General features: G+C 39.8%; 2 protein-coding genes across 2 annotated transcripts in view; one reads left to right on the forward strand and one right to left on the reverse strand.

Moving 5' to 3' along the window:
* PRSS35 (protease, serine 35) overlaps positions 1 to 7,553 on the forward strand; it is a 14,263-nt gene extending 6,710 nt beyond the window's left edge. Inside the window, exon 2 of the mRNA XM_006773461.2 lies at positions 4,585 to 7,553. Within this exon, the coding sequence (XP_006773524.1) occupies positions 4,604 to 5,842 (1,239 nt within the window). The 5' untranslated portion in view covers positions 4,585 to 4,603 and the 3' untranslated portion in view covers positions 5,843 to 7,553. The remainder of the gene's footprint in view (positions 1 to 4,584) is intronic.
* Positions 7,554 to 14,921: 7,368 nt separating this feature from the next.
* SNAP91 (synaptosome associated protein 91kDa) overlaps positions 14,922 to 23,079 on the reverse strand; it is a 119,276-nt gene continuing 111,118 nt past the window's right edge. Inside the window, exons 28-31 of the mRNA XM_015570286.1 lie at positions 22,503 to 22,586; positions 21,778 to 21,882; positions 18,309 to 18,411; positions 14,922 to 16,325 (exon numbers count right to left, since the gene is read on the reverse strand). Coding sequence (XP_015425772.1) covers positions 18,319 to 18,411; positions 21,778 to 21,882; positions 22,503 to 22,586 — 282 coding nt within the window. The 3' untranslated portion in view covers positions 14,922 to 16,325; positions 18,309 to 18,318. The remainder of the gene's footprint in view (positions 16,326 to 18,308; positions 18,412 to 21,777; positions 21,883 to 22,502; positions 22,587 to 23,079) is intronic.

Raw genomic sequence — 23,079 nt, forward strand, 5'->3', positions numbered from 1 at the left:
TTTCTTCCTTCCTAATTCCCATCTACTCCATGTATTTCCATGGTCCAACCCACAACCAACTGTGTGTACACTGATGCATGGTGGAGAGCCATGACTGCAACCTCACTTTCATTAACCAAAATGAAGTCTCAACTCCAAGCCATCTGGAAAGTGACAGTTAAGGTCACAATTATAGTGGAAAAAGGAGGAAGATGAGGGAAGACAAGGAATGTTATAGATTTCAAAATATAGATGCCCCACTAATGGGGACTGTATCTTGTTAGGTCAATGAGTTAGTGCTTTTTGAATGTTGGGCATATGTAGATGGAGCCAGTGAACCATGGGTTGCTCTATCACTGAGAGCTGTCATTTACATCACATTGACATTTTACCACCAGGCAAACTTAGATTTTTCCAAAAGAAAGCATCCATAGACATTTGTCCAATTTTAAATTACAGGCCAAATTAAGCTAACTGAACCCATGCCCTCTTATTACTGTGATTCTGAGGTCATGTTACAAGGCTGTGCCCTTCCCATGCCCAAGGATAGATGTGGGCATGGCTTTTATTTTTGTGGAGCTCGCTCCAAGGGCACCAGACAGGGCTGGGCAACTCATGCCACTGCGCGATCTGTGGCATCAGAAGTCGGCGGCATCTCATACCAGCCTACTGAATTTGAATCTTTTCAGGTCTATTATTAGGTCACTTGTATAAAAGTAAGTTATTTTTTTCTTATTAAATCACTGAACCATTCGCTGTTAGCAGTTGCTAAGATAGTAAAAAAGCAAACTTCAGAATAAACTTATTTTGTACACAAACATGGAGCAGATATCATTTGAAACCTGGTTAAGCAATCATACCTGGAAAGACTGCCATCCAGGGTGTGGCTCAAGCTACTACACTAGGGCCTTGGTTTACTGTGATTCTTAAACTGTATTGAGTATCAGAATTGCCTGGAAGGCGGGTGAAAACATAGATAGCTGGGAACCTGCCCCTCCCCTGGAGAGTTTCGGGCAGTAGGTGGTTGGGCCCTGAAATTATCATTTTTAACACATTCCTGGGTGATGCTGACCCGGCTTCTCTAGGGACTACTAGCTCGGCATCCTTTGGTATGACAGGGTTTATAGCTTGCCAGACATCAATACAGACTTTTATTAACAAATTAATGACATTTGTTTGAGTTGTTCATGTTGCACGTTGAGTCCCGAGTCAGGAATAAAAGCAATGCCTCAGCTCAAAGCAGGTAGGTAGGAAGTGTTTTCCCTCACTCACAGGAGAGTCAATCTTCGTTCTGTTCAGACCTTTACCTGATTGGGTGAGGCCCACCACATTGAGGAGAGAAAACGGTTTTGCTTATTCTACTAATTCAAATGCCAGTCTCATCCAGAAACACCGTCACAGGCACCCCACACCCAGGGTAATGTGCAACCAAGTACCTGGGCACGCTGTGGCCTAGTCAAGTTGACACATAAAACGATTACATGGGGCTTTCTTAAAAGCCTGCCTACAGAGTTATGACACAGAGTACATGTTTTATTCCATAAAGAGTAGGGAAACTTCTATATTTTTTGTTCATATTCCAGTTCGATGATTTGCATAGTAGAATGTCATCGTGTCAGTTATTTAATAGCTACATTCTTCCTTTCTAATCCCTAAGTAAATAAAAAGTTGCAAGACTAAACTAAATCGTTCTGAAAACAAAAACTAACTGGGGAAATAGTACCACAGCACCATGATTTGGGACATCTCTGTTTGCCTAGGAATGACTCTCCCGAATTATTATTCTACAGAACATTAGTATCAAGTGTTAATATGTACAAAACGATTCTATGTGTTTCTCAATGAAGACATATGGCTGACTTTCAGTCTTTGATGCAATCATATACAGCAATCATGTACTGTATAAATAGACAGCTATTATCGTAAAGGGCTAAATGAAAAAATATCAAAATTTTTTTTAATCCTAACCCAAGAATATTTTTTTTCCTTGGGTGAGGATTAGGTGGAAGGGAGGGAGTAGGCGGGGGAGAGAGAGAGAAACATCAATGTGAGAGAGACACATTGATTGGTTGCCTCCTGTATGCTCCCCAGTGGGGCTGAGGATTGAACCTGCAACTGAGGTACATCCCCTTGATTGGGAATTGAACCTGAGACCCTTTGGTCTGCAGGCCGACACTTTAACCACTGAGCAAAACCAGCCATGGTTTTGCTCAGTGGTTAAACCAGCCAATTAATTTTTAAAACTTTTTTTCCAGACTAAAAAGCTCCCTTGATTGAAATTTTGCTGAGAATCAGGTAGATAAAATATATATATCTTTTTAATCATCATCTATTTTAGTCTGTTGATAAGCTAAGAGGCAGCAAATAACTCTGATTTTTGCTTTTTTTTTTCCTCAAAGACATAATTTTTCATTGTGGAAACTATCCAGTTAAGCACAGGATTTCAAGGTCGTAGTGGAATTACTGAGTTAAAAGCTTTTCACTCCAACCCAATTAAATAAAATTTATGAAATATTCATTGTGCAGATTGCATAGAAGATAACAAAAGAAAATACTAAGTGGCTCAAAAAAATCATTTTCAATATAAATACTGCTCTGATAAAGTCAAATTTGCCATGGTAATGATTAGACAATATTGTCCCATGACTGTGGATTCTTTTCCAAAGTATATTCTTTATTGATTTTTGGACAATATCCATGATTTCCCCAAATAAAATAAGTCACAAGGTAAGTTACAAGGTACTTAAACAATACAGTCTAAAATTAACTGAATCACCATTACTCAGCATTCAAGTGTGAGCAGATACAAAAAAAGATGGAAATTCCAAAGCTTCTGTGTAATCTTGCTGATGCCAAAACATGGTAAAGATTATTATAAATTTGTTCAATATGTTCCCATGTATGGTGATTCAAGTTAATTGTGTCATATTTTGGTGAATATATCATGTTTAAACAATGGAGAGGTTATGTAGTATATGTTTTATCAAAGAATGCTGTTTATTAATAAAATTCTGTACTCCTATATGGCAAAAGGAACTCTGTTGTATCAAGCGATGTCATATCCAGCTCTGCTCAGAGATAACTTGTGGTTTTCATGCCGGTGCACAGGATCCTATGGGTGTACCCTGGGTTAAGGAACATTCCTAACATTCTTCATTACTTTTATTTAACACACACACACACACACACATTATCAGAGAGCATTGAGAGTCCAAGTGTTGTAAGAATAATGTAACTTTGAATTTGCCTCTGCTCTATACTAAGTGCAAATCATTTGCTAAGCCTGGATATTTTAGCTATTAGTTAAAAATGATGTGGAACATAGCTTACAAATTTCAAAATTGATGCTCCAAAAAGTGCTACCACTGGCCCCACCCTCAGGAAGCAACAACTGACAAACATCAGTTCCACTACAGAGATGTACATACCTGTGAGCCTAGGGAGGCAGGAAAAGAGGGCAAGAATACAAGAAGATGCAATGTATGATCGATCAGCACTCACAACTTTAAAATTACTTAACACAGAACCACTGCTCTTGGAGGAGGAGACCCATGATGAAAGGGACTATATTTAATCCCCATCATGCTCCCCCAAGCAGCCAATTCGGAGTCATAACCTGTGCTCCATAAATTCTTGTAACTAATTTTAACGTAGAGTAAAAGCCCGCTGTGATACATGTTTGCATGTTGCTTTGCCTTAGATGGCAGTAAGTACAGAGTACATTTTTCTAACTTTAGCATAAAATGTCCTGTGCATATTTTTTTATGATAAGGGGTTCTGCTTGTAAAAATCAAAGCAGGTCAACAGCAGATGACCCCATTTATTTATTTCATAAGCCACTACTGCTTTTAGAATAGTGTCTGGTGATTTCAATTACGTCGTCAATCAGCTTGGTCCACAAACCATGGTTCTGGGAAATCCACTGTATTCTAATGAACGCTTTTTTGAGCTCTGTGCGAGGACTTACACTGTAGAGATGAGGAATCTTATGATTTTTGCGTTTAAGGAGCCAAGTGCAGGGGAAGTGCGGGGCATCTCCTGCTATCTGTATGTCTAAGGCATCTGGAAATAAGGTTGCAGGAGACCTAGGGAGGAGGAGAGTGTGGCTTGGTCAGTAGAGACCTCCCAGTTAGCTATCCAGTCCCCCTCTCCCACACATTGGGCCTGGGGAGGTAGAGGTGGAGGTGGCAGACTGGGGCAGGGGGAGAGTTAGGGCTGGTGGTGGGAAGATTGGGGGGAAAACAATCTACTGATTTTGGAAATCTGTCTGAGCTTACTTAACAGGGTGTTTAATCACAATAAAGCCTAAGTACAGTGGGGCCTTGACTTACGAGTGTCCTGACTAACGAGTTTTTTGAGATACCAGCTGTCTCTCTGCCGATTTTTTGCATTGAGTTGACAGAGTACTTTGAGGTAACGAGCTCCTTAACAAGCTGGGTCTCCAACGAATTAAACTCGTAAGTCAAGGCCCCACGGTACAGGGAACATAAGGACTCCTGTTTGTGGTGAAGATTCCCGGTGAACCCAAGGCCTAAACGACATGGATAAATAACATTTAAAAAGAAAATGTTGTAAAGCTCCTCTTTTCTCTTTCCGTTTTGTAAGGACAAGAGAGAAGAACACAATGGAAAAGAAGCTACTGTGGCTGATATTTTTCACGCTTGGGTGGCCCCTCACTGATGGATCAGAGAGGGAGCAGGATTTTATGTGGCGTCTGAGAAAAGTACCCCGGGTTGTCAGCGACAGGACTTTCCATCTCACCAGCCCCACGTTTGAGGCCGAGGCCAAGATGGTGTTGAAGAAAGTGTGTGGCATTGAGTGCCAGAAAGAACTCCCCGCTCCCAGCCTCTCTGACCTGGAGGATTCTCTCTCCTACGAGACTGTCTTTGAGAATGGCACCCGGACCTTGACCAGAGTGAAAGTGCAAGGTCTGGTCCTGGAGCCCACGCCGAACACCACCGCCAGAGGGGCCTCGGCCAGGAGGAAGAGGCAGGTGTATGGCACAGACAGCAGGTTCAGCATCTTGGACAAAAGATTCCTCACCAACTTCCCTTTCAACACAGCCGTGAAGCTGTCCACGGGCTGCAGTGGCGTCCTCGTGTCCCCCAAGCACGTTCTGACCGCTGCCCACTGTGTGCACGACGGGAAGGACTATGTGAAAGGGAGTAGAAAGCTGAGGGTAGGGCTGCTGAAGATGAGAAATAAAGGAGGTGGCAAGAAACGGAGGGGTTCCAGGAGGAGCAGGAGAGAAGCCAATGGTGATGACCAAAGAGAGGGCAGCAAAGAGAATCTGAAGGAGACAGCCAAGGCTGGAAGGAGGAGAAAGAACTCTCCTGGGGGTCAGAGGGGCGCCGAGGGTGGGCCCTCCTTCCAGTGGACCCGGGTCAAGAACACCCACATCCCCAAAGGCTGGGCCACAGGAGGGCGAGGGGCCGCCGCCTTGGACTACGACTACGCTCTTCTGGAGCTGAAACGTGCTCACAAGAAGAAATACATGGACCTAGGAATCAGCCCGGCCCTCAGGAAGCTGCCCGGGGGCATGATCCACTTCTCCGGCTTTGATCAGGACAGAGCTGATCAGCTGGTCTACCGGTTTTGCAGCGTGTCCGAGGAGTCCAATGACCTCCTCTATCAATACTGCGACGCCCAGCCGGGCTCCACCGGCTCCGGGGTCTACCTGCGTCTGAAAGAGCCAGACCAGCACTGGAAGCGCAAGATCATCGCGGTCTATTCCGGCCACCAGTGGGTGGACGTGCAGGGCGAGCAGAAGGACTACAACGTGGCGGTGCGCATCACGCCCCTCAAGTACGCCCAGCTGTGCCTCTGGATCCGCGGGGAGGACGCCGACTGCGCTCACGGGTAACGGGAACCCCACACCAGGCCACGGACGATCTAAGTCGCGGGGGAAACCAGTTCCGATGATTGTGGCAAGACCACCTCACGGAGTGTGCCTGGACACGAACTCTATTAATAGCATTTCAATATTTTTATAAATTTACTTTTGTCAAAAGATTTTCCTGCATGTAAAACTGTTTAGGTCAAGTTATTGATGGGCATTTCCATGCCAAGTATTTACTCCACGTGGTGGTAAGTTTGGTTTGTGCAAAGTAATTTTTTTCCTGCTAGCCTTCTTAAAAATTAGACACTCTTTAAAACTTCAAGCTGGTCCTCTAAACAATGTGATTTCTCAATGGAGTTATTCTCAGGGTCCTACCCCAAGAAGAATCTACTGTGGTGCTGGGTGCAAATTAAAGGTGAAACGGTAGATACAGAGGTGGACAGTCACATTTCAAATCGAATTAGAGACAAACATTCACGACAGTTAGGACTACTCTGAGGTGGACCCATTCAGTGCATGCCCTCCGTGTTCATATTGCTTTCTCTTGGGTCTGAGAAACTTTAGTTTTTTGTTTGTTTTGTTTTTTAAAGAATTACACGGATTAGCTTTATCAACAAAACTGTCAACTATTGTACTGCTTTAAAAGATATCGGCTGAAGTGTGTATAGTTTAAAATGAAAGAAATACTTCATCCTAGGAAATAAATCTAGTTTAAAAATAGGGAAGCTGAGACCTTTTAAGATCTCAAGCTTTTATTTAACTAGTGTTCTAACCATGGGCTTTTCATGCATGCATAGGGGAGACAGCTCCACAGTTGTAAATGACCTTGCATCTGAAAGGCACATCACTTTATGCTACACAGTCTCCCGTGTGTTTTTAGGACAAGCAATTCTCGTCTTTCTCAAGCGAGAGTCTTTTTTCCCCTTGACAAAATTCAGCTTTCTTCATAGAGCCTTAGGCGTATTATTTTTGGCGAATTCTCTGAGTAGTAATTTTAAATAGCTTCCTTAAAATGAATATGATCTAAGAATACTTTTACAAAGAAGGTTCTGATTATTTTCATTAGGGACCAAGGCTGTTCACTCCCTCTGGCCATCATGGCAGCCTCAGCAGACAGAGTCCACTGGTTGCTCTGGGGCACTTGATACCTATTTCCTGAATGGTTATAAAAGGGCAGTAGTTCAGGCCCTTATTTATTACTTTTTTATTTTTCGTTAATCCTCAACCAACGATATATTTTTCATTGATTCTAGACAGAGAAACATCGATTGGTTGGTTGCCTCATGCCTGAGCCCCAGCCAGCAACAGAACCTGACCGGTAATCAAACCCATGAACCTTTGGCGCACAGGATGATGCTCTACCCACTGAGAAACACTGGCCAGGCCCAGGCCCTTATTTCCAAGGGGTTTTAGTAATTTGAAGATGAACCATGAAATTCAGTAACTACTGGCCTAATCTCTGGTCTGCTCTTCCTGGCAGTTTCGAGGGAACACATTCTCTTCTGTCATGACACACCCAAGTTACTGATTTTGCCAGAGTTCAAATTTATTTTGTTATTATTATTTTTATGAATGGGGAGTTAAATACTTGATTAGTATGCATAGGAATATCTGACCAGCTTATGATAAAATGGTTTGTAAACTGTGTCCAAAACAGCTGAAATTCAACACAAGTGCATGTTCTTTTATGTGAGTTGGTGAAAAAAATCATTCAATAAAAAATTTTAAAAGTAAACCAGTTATCACTATTATTGTGTTTGTATATATTTTTTTATGCAGGGTTTCAGCAAGTATTAAATCAACTGTCATTTACTTAAAAATGATTCTATTTCATTCTAACCACATTTCACTAAGTAGTATTTTATTATTGTCACTAGTGGAATAGGGCTACTGACTCAAAAGATTTGCCCAGATCTTTTATGAAAGATCATCTATATGATCATTGCAACTAAAGATGTTTCAAGGTGAATTTTGCACACTTATTGCAAACATGCACACACAAAACTTCATCTTAGATGCTTACAAAATAATTCCTGGGATTTGAGTAAATTCAGAGTAATTTAGGGTGTTTAGTGTCAGTAGTTTGGTGTTTAAGATTAAATTCTGACTATACATAATCTCCTTAAAATCATTGTACTTTTCAAAAATATAACGTGTAGCTCATTTTCTTTGCAGAGCTTTATTTGATTCTCCCATTCTCTTATCTTTTCTAACTGAATGATGAATCCCTGGTGGAATCTTGTTCTCGTCAGATGGGGGTCACTGTAGAGGATACACAGTTTTTTATCCACTTATCATACACCAAAGGGGAGAAAACACCCTCAAATGGTTTTCTAAAGTCTAGGGAGGAAAATTCCCTGTTCGCTCCTCTCTGTAATTAATAACTGGCAGTTGCATCCTGTGCATATGGTGTCTTAAAATAATTTGTATTCCCAATTTGGGCTAATTTGCTTCACCCACAGGTGAGGTGTTGTCTTAATCTGCTCGGCTGTCATAACAAAATATCAGACTGGTGGCTTAAACAATAGAAATTGATTTCTCACAGTTTTGAAGGCTGGGGATTTTGGCAAGGTAGGTTTCTGAAGCCCCTTTTCTTGGTTTGGAGGCCGCCGTCTTGCAGTGTGTTCCCACTCCCTTTTCTCTGTTCACTCTCAGAGAGAGAGGGCTGTGAGCTCTTCGGTGGTGTCTCTTCATAAGGGGACTAATCCCCATCATGAGGGCTCCACCCTGGTGACCCCACCTAGCCCCAGTGACCTCATTCAGGCCCCGTTTTTTGGGTAGGGCTTCAACATATGAATTGGAGGTGGGGGTAGCACACAAACATTCAGTCCATAATAGGTGTCTATTCTAAACCCACAAGTTGCATCTTGGGCCAGGCCCAGGGAACTCACAAACATCCCAGTCACCAGAGGAACTAGGTGAAGGGCTATGTTAATATGTCTATAGAGAATGGCAGCTCAGGCCAACCATTCGCCTTCTTCCCACTTTCATTATCATCATCTCAAGTGCTCATACCTGGGACATAGAAGGCAATTAATAAATGCTTAAAGTATCAAGTATTCATTGGCATTATTTACTCTCTGCTACATGCTAAGCCTTCAAATAATTAGAGCTATTATCTTAAGTGTATACTGTATTAAAGATAAAGCTACATATCTAAATAATGGAAATACTTATTATAATGAGAATTTTACTCTCAGAATATTGTGGCACCTAAGGAATCAGATATTTGCCATCTTCCCTACTGACTTGTTTGAGTTTCTGATGAGCATGCCTTCAAACTGACAGGTTCCAGGCTCCTGCAAGGACTCCCCATCTTCTCCATCTGCCATGTAAACCTTTAATAAGATAAACTCTGCCTCAGAACATGCCTCCAAAATACTTTTGTTTTAGTAATATTTTAAGCTTTGCAATAATATCTTAAGATCCCTTCACTTTTTTCAAGCACTGGGAAGAAGCTGGCTACTTAGAATATCTACTTCAATTCACAATGCAGCCAATATGTGAATTTATGATCTATTTTTACCTTCCACTATGGTTACCAAGCTTTGGCTATGTGAGCACATTTCTATCTATATTTATAAATGTTTTATTAATACTCAAACTTGAACTTGTGTTATTAAAATTCTCTGTGTATGTATTCATAGCCTGAGAAGTGTGTATACTTTGACACATGTGGCATAGATAAGGGAAATACTTTGGAATCTCTTCATATAACTGAATACAGATGATTTTGAAAAGTTCTAGGCTTTTGCTCAGCCTATCCATTCCTTATTCTTCTCTATAGACATATGAAAGCATACCAATATGTTATGCTTATAATGACTGTGTAATCAGTATAACATCTAGTTCTGTCCAGTATGAGTTTTGGAGGGCAGCACATTATAGAAAGATTTTCATAAAAAAGCTTAACCTATATTTTAAAAAGTTGTTTAAAAGAAATGATAAAAATAATTTTTAAAAAATGAATAAAAAAGGGAAACATCAGTGGTCTACAGAATTGACTTGCTTTTATACTCAAATGTAATTCTAACCTCAAAAGTAAAGAAAAAAAATTCTTTCCTCAATATTTTATGAAATCCCCAAAATACTGAATATTAATGTGTGTTATTGAAAGTTTAGAATTGGCTATACAGCTGCACTTAGCATTGTGGTTTATAGATACACCAACTCTGATATAATGGAAAAAATTCTGGATGTGGAATAAAAGACCTTTAATTGTCTAACCAGAGCAGACTTCCCTGTATAAAGTAAATGTTCACCAAATAAAATATCCTGACACTTGCAATTAGTTTTCTAAGCTTACAGAAATTACTTAATATAATTGAAAGAAAGACTAGAATATCCTAAGAGCAGAGGTCAGCAATCATTTATCCCAGAACTAGTGTGAGTGTGAATATGTGTGAGTGTGAATATGTGTGAGTGTGTATGCTGCTGGCCCTCTTGGGAGGATTGGGGTGATACAACTATTGTTTTCTCAAAACAGTCATTTTCCCCTCTCCACCGATAGGTTACTCCTAAACTTCCAGCTACAGGCCTTTAGCTAGCAAACAATGCAATGCTCTTCTAAGAACTGCCCATTAAGGAGTTTATCTCTTCTCAGCTGGATGAACAATTCAGGGACTTCCCAAGAACAATCCCTAGAGTACTGAGGCCCCTGGCAGATAAGGAGAAGCCCCTTCCTGCTTCATGCACCTGCCCCTTACCGTCTTCCCCTTCCCATTAATTGACAGGAGTCAAAACTTTACAGTTTTGTTTTCCTTAGAATTTAAACTAGTGCTACTGACCCAGAAACCAGATCGTAAAACACCACAAATCTCAGGCTATAAGAGAAAAGAACATACTAATACACAGTAGAGAGTTCTGAGAGGATGTGAGAATTTTTTTCCTTAAAACTACTTTCAATGGATCAGTTGTTAGACAAATTTGCAGCCAACAACTTAGAAGATACAACTTTTAAATTCTTCAAAAACATTTCTTTGCAATGCCTACACAAGTGCTGTTTGTTTTTTTTCTTTTAAAAATCAGGATTGGCTTGGTGCAAAGATCCTACTGCCAAACAAAAGTACCACTTTATCAAGCAATTGCCTGAAAATAAAAGTGTGTTATTTTTGAGACAACTGGATTTAGTCTTTTGCCACTGTACTTGAAACATTTACTTTAAAAGGCGTTCTTTGTGGCCTGGGAAAGTAAGTGACACTATTGTACCCACCAAATGGGCAGTGGTGCCACTTCATGTGGATGGTCCGTGACTGATGTGGTTCCCTAATCGGATGTCCTGGGCAACTGTCAGCCCGCATATAGCAGCATGTCTCTCGTGCACATACTCCCAGATGAAAGCTTGGGTTTCGGTGAAAACTAGTGTACCATTATGCTACACGGACCACCTTTTTATAACCTGCAACTAAATGTGTCAATTTTTAGGCTAGGTCAAACAAAATACTCTTTGTGGCTTTCCTATTTTAAAGAATTTGGAAATGTTCTCTTTTGCTGGAATCATCTGTGACTTTCCAATAGAGCTACATATTCAGAGTCCACTGGATTTATGGTATTTCAGTGGTTTCCCTTAGCCTAGTAGTTTCTGAATTTGGCTGCTCATTGAAATAACCTAGGGAATTATTTCAGAAAGCCCGTTTCCAGGGCCTCACCAAAATCTTCCCTGCAGTCTCTCAGTGTGAAGCACAGACGTCTATATTTGATAAAGCTCTCCAAGTACGTACAACGATCACCCAGGTTTGGGAACCACTATCATAACCTATCTTTCCTAAACTGATTATTCTTCCACCTCACCTCACACAGTTCTCCCTCTGCGCACAATATTTTTCTTTTTCTTCCAGGTTAAATGTTTTCTCAGTTTTACCTGCCTTCATGTTTTTTCTTGTAAACTCCTTCCAGTTTGTTGGTGAGGAAAATGGTGACAAAACTATTAAATGCATAGGTGGGATTCTTTTCAGTATTTTTTTTTCAATGCCCTCACATTTTTATTTTATACACTTGTCTTAGCATTTCTCCCAAAGATTCCTAAAGGGAGACTGCTGGCCGAAAGCTTTGTTCATTATATGTCCTAATAGCTAGTGACGATTGTGTATGTCCCAAAAAATCTTTTGCCTTTCTTCACTTTTTAAAAGTACAATAAATAACATGAAAGCCAGAGATCAAAGGAGACACTGAGAACCACTTGCAATCATTATGCCATATAGAAAGTGATTCAAATCTTTAACTTAAGATGGTGTGTTTTTAAAAAAATCCTCACCTGGGGATTTTCCCATGGATTTTATAGAGTGGAAGGGGAGGGAGGAGAGAGAGAGAGAGACATGCACTTCTATGTGAGAGAGACACACTGATTGGTTGCCTTTTGCACATGCCCTGACCTGGCCACATTGAACCTGCAACCAAGGTATGTGCCCTTGACTGGGAATAGAACCTGCGACCCGTAGGCGCCTGGGCTGATGCTCTAACTGCTGAGCCAAACCGGCCAAGGCAAGATGGGTTTTAATTGGTGTTAGTTCTTTTATTACAGTAAGCTGAAAAAGAATTATTAAAACTCTAATACCATCTATATCAGTGGTTCTCAACCTTCCTAATGCTGCGACCCTTCAATACAGTTCCTCATGTTGTGGTGACCCCCAACCATAAAATTATTTTCGTTGCTACTTCATAACTGTAATTTTGCTACTGTTATAAATCGTAATGTAAATATCTGATATGCAGGATGTATTTTCATTGTTACAAATTGAACATAATTAAAGCATAGTTATTAATCACAAAAACAATGTGTAATTATATATTCAATATGTGTTTTCCGATGGTCTTAGGCGACCTCTGTGAAAGGGTTGTTTGACCCCTAAAGGGGTCGCAAACCACAGGTTGAGAACAGCTGATCTATATGTATGTAAAAAGCCAGTGACCAGAATGCCGGAACGTAATGACCGGAATGACTGGTCACTATGACGCCCACTGCGGAGCAAACTGGCCTGATCAGGGGGTGGGGCCAGCTGGCCAACCTCCTGCATCCCCTCCTCCAGGGCCTGCCTGCCCCTGATTGCCCCCCCAACCCAATAGGGGGTAGGGCCAGCCAGCCAACTTCCTGAAGCCCCTCCCCCTGCCCGGCTTCACCCTAGATTGCCCCCCCACCCTGATCAAGGGCAGGGCTGGCCAGCCAACCACCCATAGCCCCTCCCCCAGGCTGCTGCCACTATCAGCCCCCCTACCCCATTTGGGGACAGGGCCGGTCAGCCCACTGTCCACAGCTGGCCCGCCCCCAATCGGCACCCCATCTCCAATTGGGGGACAGGGCCCTCCAGACAATCACCCATAGCCCCTCCCCCCAGCTGGCCCAACCCCAATTTGCCCCGATTAGGGCTGGGCCGGCTGGACCCCACCCGTGCATGAATTTGTGCACTGGGCCTCCAGTTTGACAATAAAAGCACTATGCAGGTTATTCTTCAGTAATCAGAAATATGATAGTAGCCCAGCAGTATCAGGTGAAGAGACCTTTAAGAACTAACATATTGTGTTCATGCTTCAGACACTTACCTGGCACTTACTCAGGTGCTCATTGCTGAGGAGATGAACGGGGGAGACATTTCCTATCTTTGAGGCTCACAGTCAGCCAAAGCAGAGGCCATCTTCACAGCTGATTATAACACAACTAGAGGCTCAGCACACAAAATTCATGCAGGGTAGGGTCCCTGGGCCTGGCCTGCGGTCAGGGCTGATCTTCCCTGGCTGCCGGCAGCCAGCCCTGTCCCCCACTGCTGGTTGCCCTCTGTGTGTGGAGCGACCAGGGGGTGGGCGATTGGAGCCCCAGCACCACCCATGTCCGCCGCTACCCACCCCCAGTTCCTGGTTCCCCATTGGGCAATTGGGGCCTGCAAACTGGGGGCAGCTCCTGTGTTGAGCATCTGCTCCCTGGTGGTCAGTGCGTGTCATAGCCAACCAGTCGTTCCGTCGTCTGGTTGATTTGCATATTATGCTTTTATATATATAGATATGTTAAATGCCATAAAGGCTGTTAAAAATTGTGCTCTGAGAAGAACAGGGTGAGGAGTCATGATGGACAAGAGGAATTCAGCTGCACTGGTGGGGTTGGTGAGGTAATTTCAGCAGAGGGCCCTGTGTGGGCCAGCATAGTGCTTGGTGTCCCCTGGCATGAGTGGTGGTGTGGTCACACACAGAACAGTGTGCTTGGGCACTTGTGTGCACACATGCACAGGGTGGAGTTGAAACAGAGGTGAGGCTAGAAAGGCACATTGACCGTATGCAGGGACACCATAAGTAAGTTGCACCTGAGCTGAAAATTATCCAGAAAGTTTAAGTTTTTGAGTGCCCAGAGGACCTCACCCAGCATCTCAGCTGATAGACAATTCCCCTACAAGGACACCATGACACTCACCAATGGAGGACTCTTGTCCAATGCTTCTTTTTAAAAAATCAATATTAAACTTAAAATGATTTACAACCTAACACAACATTTCTATTACAATATGCTCACAAGGAAAGATAGGATCAAATGTAACCTATAAAAAGTATATTATATCATCAGATACTAGCTCTGCAACTCACTTCCCAAGACACAAAACTAGGTAACAAAGGGCAAGTTAGTTTTAGAAATAAGGGTATGCTTCCATTTGAGAAATATTTCCATTGAGATTGGACTACTTTTTGAAAAAACTACTTAGAACACCTAATTGTAGGCATAAAGCCACCCAATTTTGTTAAAACAGGCTAATCTATAGTTTGTATCTGAGTGACGATGCATGCAGGTATGTGAGTAAAGTCACATTATTCTCCAATTTCTATGGGGAATTCTCACAAAACCATTATGGATTTAATTGCCTATTTTAAAAGAAAAGTTCATCCTCTTCTGTTTTGGAATATGGAATTTCAGGTTAGGGGGCAGCAGCCAGAGTCCCAAATTTAATGGCAGCCAATTAAAATTGTTCTTTTCCCCCTTATTTTTAATTTATTGTAAAATTATCAAAACTATATTCACATGGACAGCATTTCTCAACCTGAATGTTTTAAAATTTTTAATATTTTGTATGTGTGTGTCATTGGAAACAGACTTTTTCTACCCCTAAAAAAAAGAGTGAGAAAAAGATTATGTTTGCATTTTCTTTGTTCAAGATGTTTATTGCATCTCAGAGGGCATACATGCATTGGGTTTTTAAACTGAAATACAAAGAAAGCCATTTTGAAATTGGTTTTAGGTAATTTTTCCCCATTACAGTGTATGTTATCCCCACAATAAATTCAGATACAACCACTTTAAAATGGTACCATACATCTATTAAATAATTTGAAAAATAGGCAAACACCTTTCCAACCCAATATGCTTTTACAAAGAGCTGCCAAGCCACTAGCAACACTGATCAACAGTGACCTCATTTATGCATTGAAATCTTAAGCCAAGCCATCAGCACAGACAGTGTGACAACAAATTAAAAAGTAACGAATACAGTATGTACAGTAAAGGATACAATTTTCTGAATCAGTTTAAATTCTAATCACAATGGTACAACAGAACCTACTTTGAGCTGGGTTGAGGGATGGAAGAACACTTGTCTACAGAACACATAGAGAAATACTAAATTAACAGGTATACATAAAATTCACAATAAAGTCAAATATTTGCAGCAATTTTTCAATTACAGATACACTTTGGGGTGCCTTCATAATATCACTTGAATAGCACATCTCCAATTGCACTTGTATGGACATGATAGAAACAGACCCTTGACTTTTCAGTGCATTTAATCAAGAATGAATAAATAGGCCAATTTAGATGCAAAACCTGTCAAATATAATTAAAATATAGATTTTAATATAGCAGTGATTAAATAGGGAATTCTCACATTTTTTTTCATTCTTGATAAGGTAGCTTCAAGGAGAAATATTTATTATGGACATTAACCTTTATATTTTTTAAAATAAAATTTCTTAACATATACAGTGCCACAAAAATAAACATTTCTCACAACAGTTGAAGTTCCTGTGATTGGAAAAATGTATTCCACACCAAAAGAAGTTTTGTATATTTAAGTGTTTTCCTTACTATTTGATATGATCACACTATTCCTGTAACAGAGATGCAGAAGAAAAGAGAATTTATGGAGAGTTTAGGTTTGTCCAAAAGTTATATATACATTGAAACCTTCGAAAACACAGACACATCTTTCCAAATGGCTCACCACACAACAGTTGCATCATCCGTCCACGGGCGAGGTCAGAAAAGCACTAGGGCATGAGAAACATCCACTCATTGTTTACGTCATACAACACACAAATGACCCAGAAACACTACGAGTCTGAGAGTCGGGGGGACAGCTAAGGGAGTACACATTCCTAAGGTTCACTTTCACAGCTGTGCTACACGTTTCAGGAGAGGAGTTACGAGTAAGCATTGGGTTTGGTACTGGTGGCTCACTTTGTAAGTCTGAGCATCAATCTTATCTGGTCTCCAAACTCATTATTTTTTTTTCCTATTCAGTCACAAAAATTGCAGCTGTAAAGATAAAAAGCACTTGAATTAAAAACCAGTATTACATACTCTTCAAGCATTTTATTTATCTCCCTTGCAATTTTACTTCATAGGTAGTATAAAAAATCTTGATGCAAAACGTTTCTATATTACAAGATTCACCTTCATATACCTTTAGCCATTCTCTAAACTGAGCTTAAAATCTCAGCCAGGAAATAAAAAAGCCCACACATTTTAATGTATAGTTTTGTGTTAGAAAAAAATTATATCAGCAGAATTTTGGAATTTGGATACTTAAAAATCTTAATAGTAAGACATTCAGTCTCAATTAAGAACAGCTAACGTTTAGAAAAGAGCAGTGAAAAAAAGGGAATGGCAGGGATTTCTATTATTATTATTGTTGTTGTTGTTACTATTAATTTATTTTTAGTTATGGTGCTCAATGTGTCATCCAACGGTTAAACAAGTGACAGAATAGAAGAGAAAGGAGATATTCTTGGTGACTCAATGCCTTCATTTACTCTACTCCCACCCACACTTCACCAGTCATCTTTGCCATGAAACCTTGCCTGGGTCTTTAAAGCTTGGCCCTGTGGGTAACTCTTCACAAAACAGTCAGTGTGTGTCTTCCTCTTGACTGTGAATCCCTGAGGGACTGTTTCAAGGATCTCTGTTTTGGGTATTTAACAGCATTCTTGACATATAAGAGCAATATTCACTGAATAACAGGCAGAAACAAAAGGCTGCTCTGTGCAATGTCCTTGGGCACTCCTGGAATTTCAATTGCTCATTGTCTTACCCAGGGTCTACGCCTGCGGGCCACATGCAAATACAAATATTGTATTTGTTCCCGTTTTGTTTTTTTACTTCAAAATAAGATATGTGCAGTGTGCATAGGAATTTGTTCACAGTTTTTTTTTAAAACTATAGTCCAGCCCTCCAATGAGGGACAGTGAACTGACCCCCTGTTTAAAAAGTTTGAGGACCCCTTACGTATGCCTCCATCAGCCCAGTCCCACCCAAAGTGGAATATAAAAGGCACAAGAGAAATTACTTGGCTGAGATCTCAAAGTTTTAAACTATTAACTTTGTATAAGAAAAGAAATAAAGCAGTAATTTAAAAAATCTTAGTGGGCATTAGATAAAGTTTAAAAATATACAGATATAAATGCATAATGAAAATAACACTGGGTAGTGGTCCAAAAGTTCAACACTCTGCTAATCCAGTGTGACCTTGGGTAATCACCTGATGCCAAGTGTCAGTTTCTTTAGCTGTGAAATGAGACTATCTGGCTAGTTTATCTCACTGGGTTTGATCTCCTACAGAGAAGATCAAAGAAGATAATGACTGAGAGGGGTATGGAAAGTACTGAAAATAATGAAAAGCAGCATTATTACTGCTCATCCCACTCAGCAAGTATTTGTTGAGAACCTCCCCACTGTGTAAGGTGCTGGGGTGAACAGTCAACTTTTCCTTCATCATAATAAATTCACTATTAATCACTTCGTATTAGGTTAGGAATTTAAAAGTAGAATGTTAAAATTTAAAAATTCTACTCGAATGTAGAAAAGCAAAGGGTAATAATCTAAGTTTTACTTGATGAGGCCAAGAAAGGCTGAAGAAGATAAAAATACAGTATGTAGTCAAGTATATTCTTAGGTGATTTCTAAATACAATATCGTGTTACTTCTATATAAATTTCAGCCACAATTTACCACGTAGCTTGAACAACTCTCTGCTTTATCAGTATAATATCTATGCCTTCCGGTCTAAGGACAATTTGAAGATCTGTCTTTCTCTTAGTTTTATAAATTAAGTAAGATTTTAAAAAAAATCATTGATAACTCATTAATAGCTTTTAACATTGGCTTAAAATATAAATACTCAAATTATCATTATCATATACATGTATTAAAAACACAGAAGTACAAATATCATACCTGAAATAGCTAAGCATTGCACAGGTAAATATTGCAAGCCCACAGGAAAAGCTCAATATTAGATACCTTAAATTGTTTACAAGAAATCCTTGATGTTAAGATCCGCTAATGGGTCCTTTGCTGGAGGTTTCTTGGGACTCTGAGTGGCAGGTGTAGGGCTTGGAGAAAGCTAATGGGGAAAAGCCAGCCCCAGAGAGAAGAAATAGAAAGCAAACAAGAAAGATAGATAAGCATTAGGCCGAGCACGCACCACAGAAAACACACACGCAGAAGATTAGATGGCTAAGGGTTTACAACATCGACCTTGTTCTACTTAGTCACAGTGTTGTGCTTAATTTTGCACTTGTAAAATGCACTTCAGATGACATTTGGCTTTTTTGAAATTCTTTCATATCAGATGCAGCCAAAGAAAAATTGGAGGACTCTGGTAGAACAATATGGATATGAGTTAGAGAAGGTGTGAAAGACTAGTCACATAAAGATATTATGAATATACAGTGAGCAAAACAAAATAATCAATTTCTCTGTACAAAAGCATTTTGACTTTGGGTTATTAGTACCACTAAACTAATGAAGAAAATTTCAAGGACTTCTTTTATAGGGAGAGTGAGTTTGAAGGAAACATTGAAGAGTAATAGTTTGCAGAAAGCCACATAAGAAATTACTTAAAATTATTAGCTAAATATACTAGGATTTCATATAAAGTATTTTAAGTGAAAACCAGTCCAGTTTGGGCACTGTCTGTCTCAGATGAGCAAACAGTTTCCTGGTTATAAATGTCACTAAATTCCAACATTGCCTGTCCAACTTGCAGAAAAGACTAATTATTCAGCACTATAGGAAATAATCATACTGAACCTGCAGGAAAAGCAGCAAAGAATTACTTTACCTGGTATCTGTTTGACACCTAAATTATTTAATTGTGTGACAGAAATAGGTTCTGGGATCAGGCTTCTGCAGGAATGTTAGGGTACAAGGCCTTGATTTGGTTATGTCAACTATGTAGAATAGTAACCTTTGAGCCTAATTAATCTTCAATGCTCATATGATAGAAACCTCAGAAATATGGGATTGCAGGGCAGGGATGTATGTTTTTATTGGTTCAGTAAACAGCTCCAAGCATTTTCAGAAGTGTTCCTATGTCCAGAAACTATTGACTGACTGCAGAATCTGTCAGTCAAATTTCCATTTAAAAAACTTGATTCATACTTCATAGGAAGATCAAGACAAAAATGAGTATAAGGATTGGAGTTGTTTGGAAGATAAGAAACTCAAGGACTGATTCATAATTAATAATTAGGTGAGATGATAACAACATCATAATACCAACCAAGGGATAATGGGATTGTCCAGGCATCCCATCAGTAATAAAAAGCCGATCTGTTCTCTGAAGCAACAAGTCATGTTTATTATCTAGTATAAACAGCTGTGCTTCATCTCTGATATAAGATATACATCTAAAAATTGTATAAGTATGACATGCCATTTCCTAAATTACTATAAATTTGGTTAAATGATTAAAACATCGTTTTCATCATACAATCTATACTTCTCAAGTTTATTCTTTGAATTAAGTAAACAAATTGATACTATGTAACACTGGCATTATGCTAAAAATCCAACTACCTGAAATAATAAATAATAATTAATTTATTTGTAAAGTTCCAGCACACCAAGTTCATAAAAATAAAAACATTTTCCTTTTTTCAAAAAGGTGGTAAATAGTCATGGATATATTCAACCATCAAGGTAACACACCTGATAAATGAGATCCTTCTTAGAAATTAAAAATATCTAGACTAAATTTAGCCTTACTATTATCCACCAAACTTTCCTCACTCTCCCCAATAAAGCAATTCTAGGAAGGGTTCATAATCTCAGATCAGACTAGAACATTTCTCATGCAGACAATGCTTTGGTTACGGCATTGAAGGCCAGGGTTCCTCACATTTTAAATTTATCTCTTTGAACACCTAACACCATTCTCTCTCCTGGTCACTGTGGCTTTTGAGGGATTAAACTAAAAAAGTTAAAAGTACATTTTGGGAACAGGTAGAAAAGGGATTTACAGATGATTCAAGGAACAAAGGGGATTAATGTACATTCAGAAAGTTCACAGAAGGAATCCTATGGATAAGGCAATATAAATACCCATTGGTAAGTTAAAAATATAGAAGCAAAAACGTTCACTGACATTGTTAAAAGGTATTTGACTTATTTGCTTTAGTTTTCTCAGCATGGTGGTAGCAAAGTTATATCTTGGTGTTCTGACTATATCTAAGTAGGTTTCTCATGGTGCAAACCTCCTTGGTTCTACATACTACACCTCCACCAGGCAATTTTTAAGAGAACTCAAGAAAGGGTGACTCATCAGCATGACTATCACTACTAGCAGCAAAAGCAGTTCTACAAAGTGCACATATTTTAGCACCTACGATAATGAAGGTAGCACAATGTTTAGTAAGAAACTGGGCCTCACCTAAGGAGAGGTTTGCCTTTTCTCCTGGGTACCCTCTAAACCTTTGCAATTTCCCAAGTGACTTTGTTAGTAAGGTTGGATTTTTGAAAGTACACCTGAAAGTTTATGCTAACAAGATAGCTCAAAGTGGGGGCTAGCCATGACAGAAAAAACCAACCGTGTGATTCGAGAGTTGGGTCACTAGATATTGCTCTGAATTTTAGGGAGGAGAGGGGGGGATAGATTAAGTTCAACCACATTGGCAATAATTCTATTAATCTTTCCTATATAATGGAACTTCAATAAAAACTCTGCACACGTAGCTTCCTGGATTGGCAATACTGCATGAGTATTGTCACACACTGATGCCAGGTGGGTAAACCCATCCCTGAGGACAAAGAAGCTTCATGCTTGGAACCCGCCCAGAATTCACCCTCTGTATCTCTTCTTTTGGCTGGATTTAATCTGTATCCTTTCACTATAATAAAACTGTAATTTTAAATTTAGTGCTTTCCTGAGTTCTCTGAGTCATACTAGGAAATTATCTAATCTGAGGGTGGTCCTGGGAACCCTCAAATTTGTAGGCAGCTGATCTGAAGTGAACGTGATCCACGGGACTCCCAAACTTGTGTCTGAAGTGAGGGTAGTCTTATGGGGACTGCTCACTTAGACGTTACAGTTTGGCAAACTCATTGAAGTTAGTGTTACAAGTCTTGGGCAAACTTGGTAGTCTGGAGGACTGTGTTCCTAACCTTGAGTTTGGCTAACTCTGGAAACACATAATAAAACTGTGGATCAGAAGTACTCCTTTTTCTGGAATAAATACATACTTTCAATGCCTAGTTGTCCTCAGGAACCACTCTGAATGAAGTAGGAGAGGAATGGTGGGACTTTAAGACAGGTAGTTATTTCTATCATTTTCCTCTAAACCTCTCAGTATTGCTAGTTTGTCTTCCATGTTCCCTTTACTTCTGAAGCAACAGATAGGACATTAGGTAAACACATGTCAACAGTTTTCCACACGGCAGTTTAATACTTAGCAATGAATGTCCTTATTCTGTGGACATTTACACGGACCTGGGTGCCGGGTACAGCTGCAGCTCCAAAGGGTGGCCTCATCATGGGCTGTGCAAACATGACTGGCTGCTGCGGCATCATGGGCATGCCCGTCCCAGCCGGAGGCTGAAAAGGAACAGTGGTTCACAGCATGAGTGGAATCCACTATAGCAAGGTCCTAGCATTTATGTCTTTAATATGCTCCTGAAAATCCTGAGGACTCCAGGACCAGGAGAAAGTATAATTTGTGCTTTGACGCTGGAGGATGACAGAGAATCACTGAGGCACAGACGCAAGGCTGGCCACATAGCATCCTCATCCCAACCAGGCTTTGTTGCTGTTTATTTGCTTTCTGTAAGCATAATTCTTAAAGAGATAAAACCTTGTTTCCTTATGGATGATGGCCCTAAAATTTGCTAGTGATGAAAGTGGTAAGTGAAAAGTCCTAGTATAGGGATTAAGAATAGATTTTGATGATTGAGCTAAGAATGTTTGATAAATATTACTCCAAAAATAACATAACAGTATACTATAGAAATTATTTTGATAGAAATAATTTTAACTATTTTGTATGTGACTTTATCATGTCATGTGTAGACTACTAATATCTAAAGCAAACGAGGTAACTTTTTAAGTTTTACCTTACTGCATTTTGGGAAGAATTACATTTTTTAATCTGGGATCGGGCAATTTGGCAATGGCCTTAGAAATGTCAATTACACTTTTTAGTGCAGGTTGTCACTCACCATTCCAAACCCTGCTCCTGGTTGTCCAACAGTTGGAGCCCCAGCACCAGGAGGGACTGAACTGGTTGGAGGTACAGCTCCTTGCTACCATAAAAACCACAAGACAAACATACACACAAAATAACAAGACAAAAAAAAAGAACCAACATAATTTTGTTTAAAATGACAATACAATTTTAAAATGCATATCCCTTAGGTATATGTAGATATGCAAAGAATTTTCAAATTTTAATTTCAAATTTTAAAAAATGGGTCTAGCACCATGACAATTATATGAATATACTTACCAAATTGATGTTCACTGTTGTAGTGCTATTTGAGCTCGTTGGCTAGCTGATGAGTTATATTGGGTTTCCTCTCTACCTCCTTATATCTCTCTCTTCCACCCTCATGAAAAATGAGTCAAATTTATCTAAACTTTTCCTTTTCTCACCTAAGGATACACACTTTCCCAAAAATATATACACACACTTTGAATAATTATAAAGGCAGCATATATATATATATGTTTTGAGTTTAGAAAAAGAAGAAGGGAGGAGAGGGAGAGGGAAGGAGGGAGTAGAGGAGGGAGGGAGGG

This window comes from Myotis davidii, unplaced genomic scaffold (genome assembly GCF_000327345.1).
Source record: "Myotis davidii unplaced genomic scaffold, ASM32734v1 scaffold185, whole genome shotgun sequence".
Lineage (NCBI taxonomy): Eukaryota > Metazoa > Chordata > Mammalia > Chiroptera > Vespertilionidae > Myotis > Myotis davidii.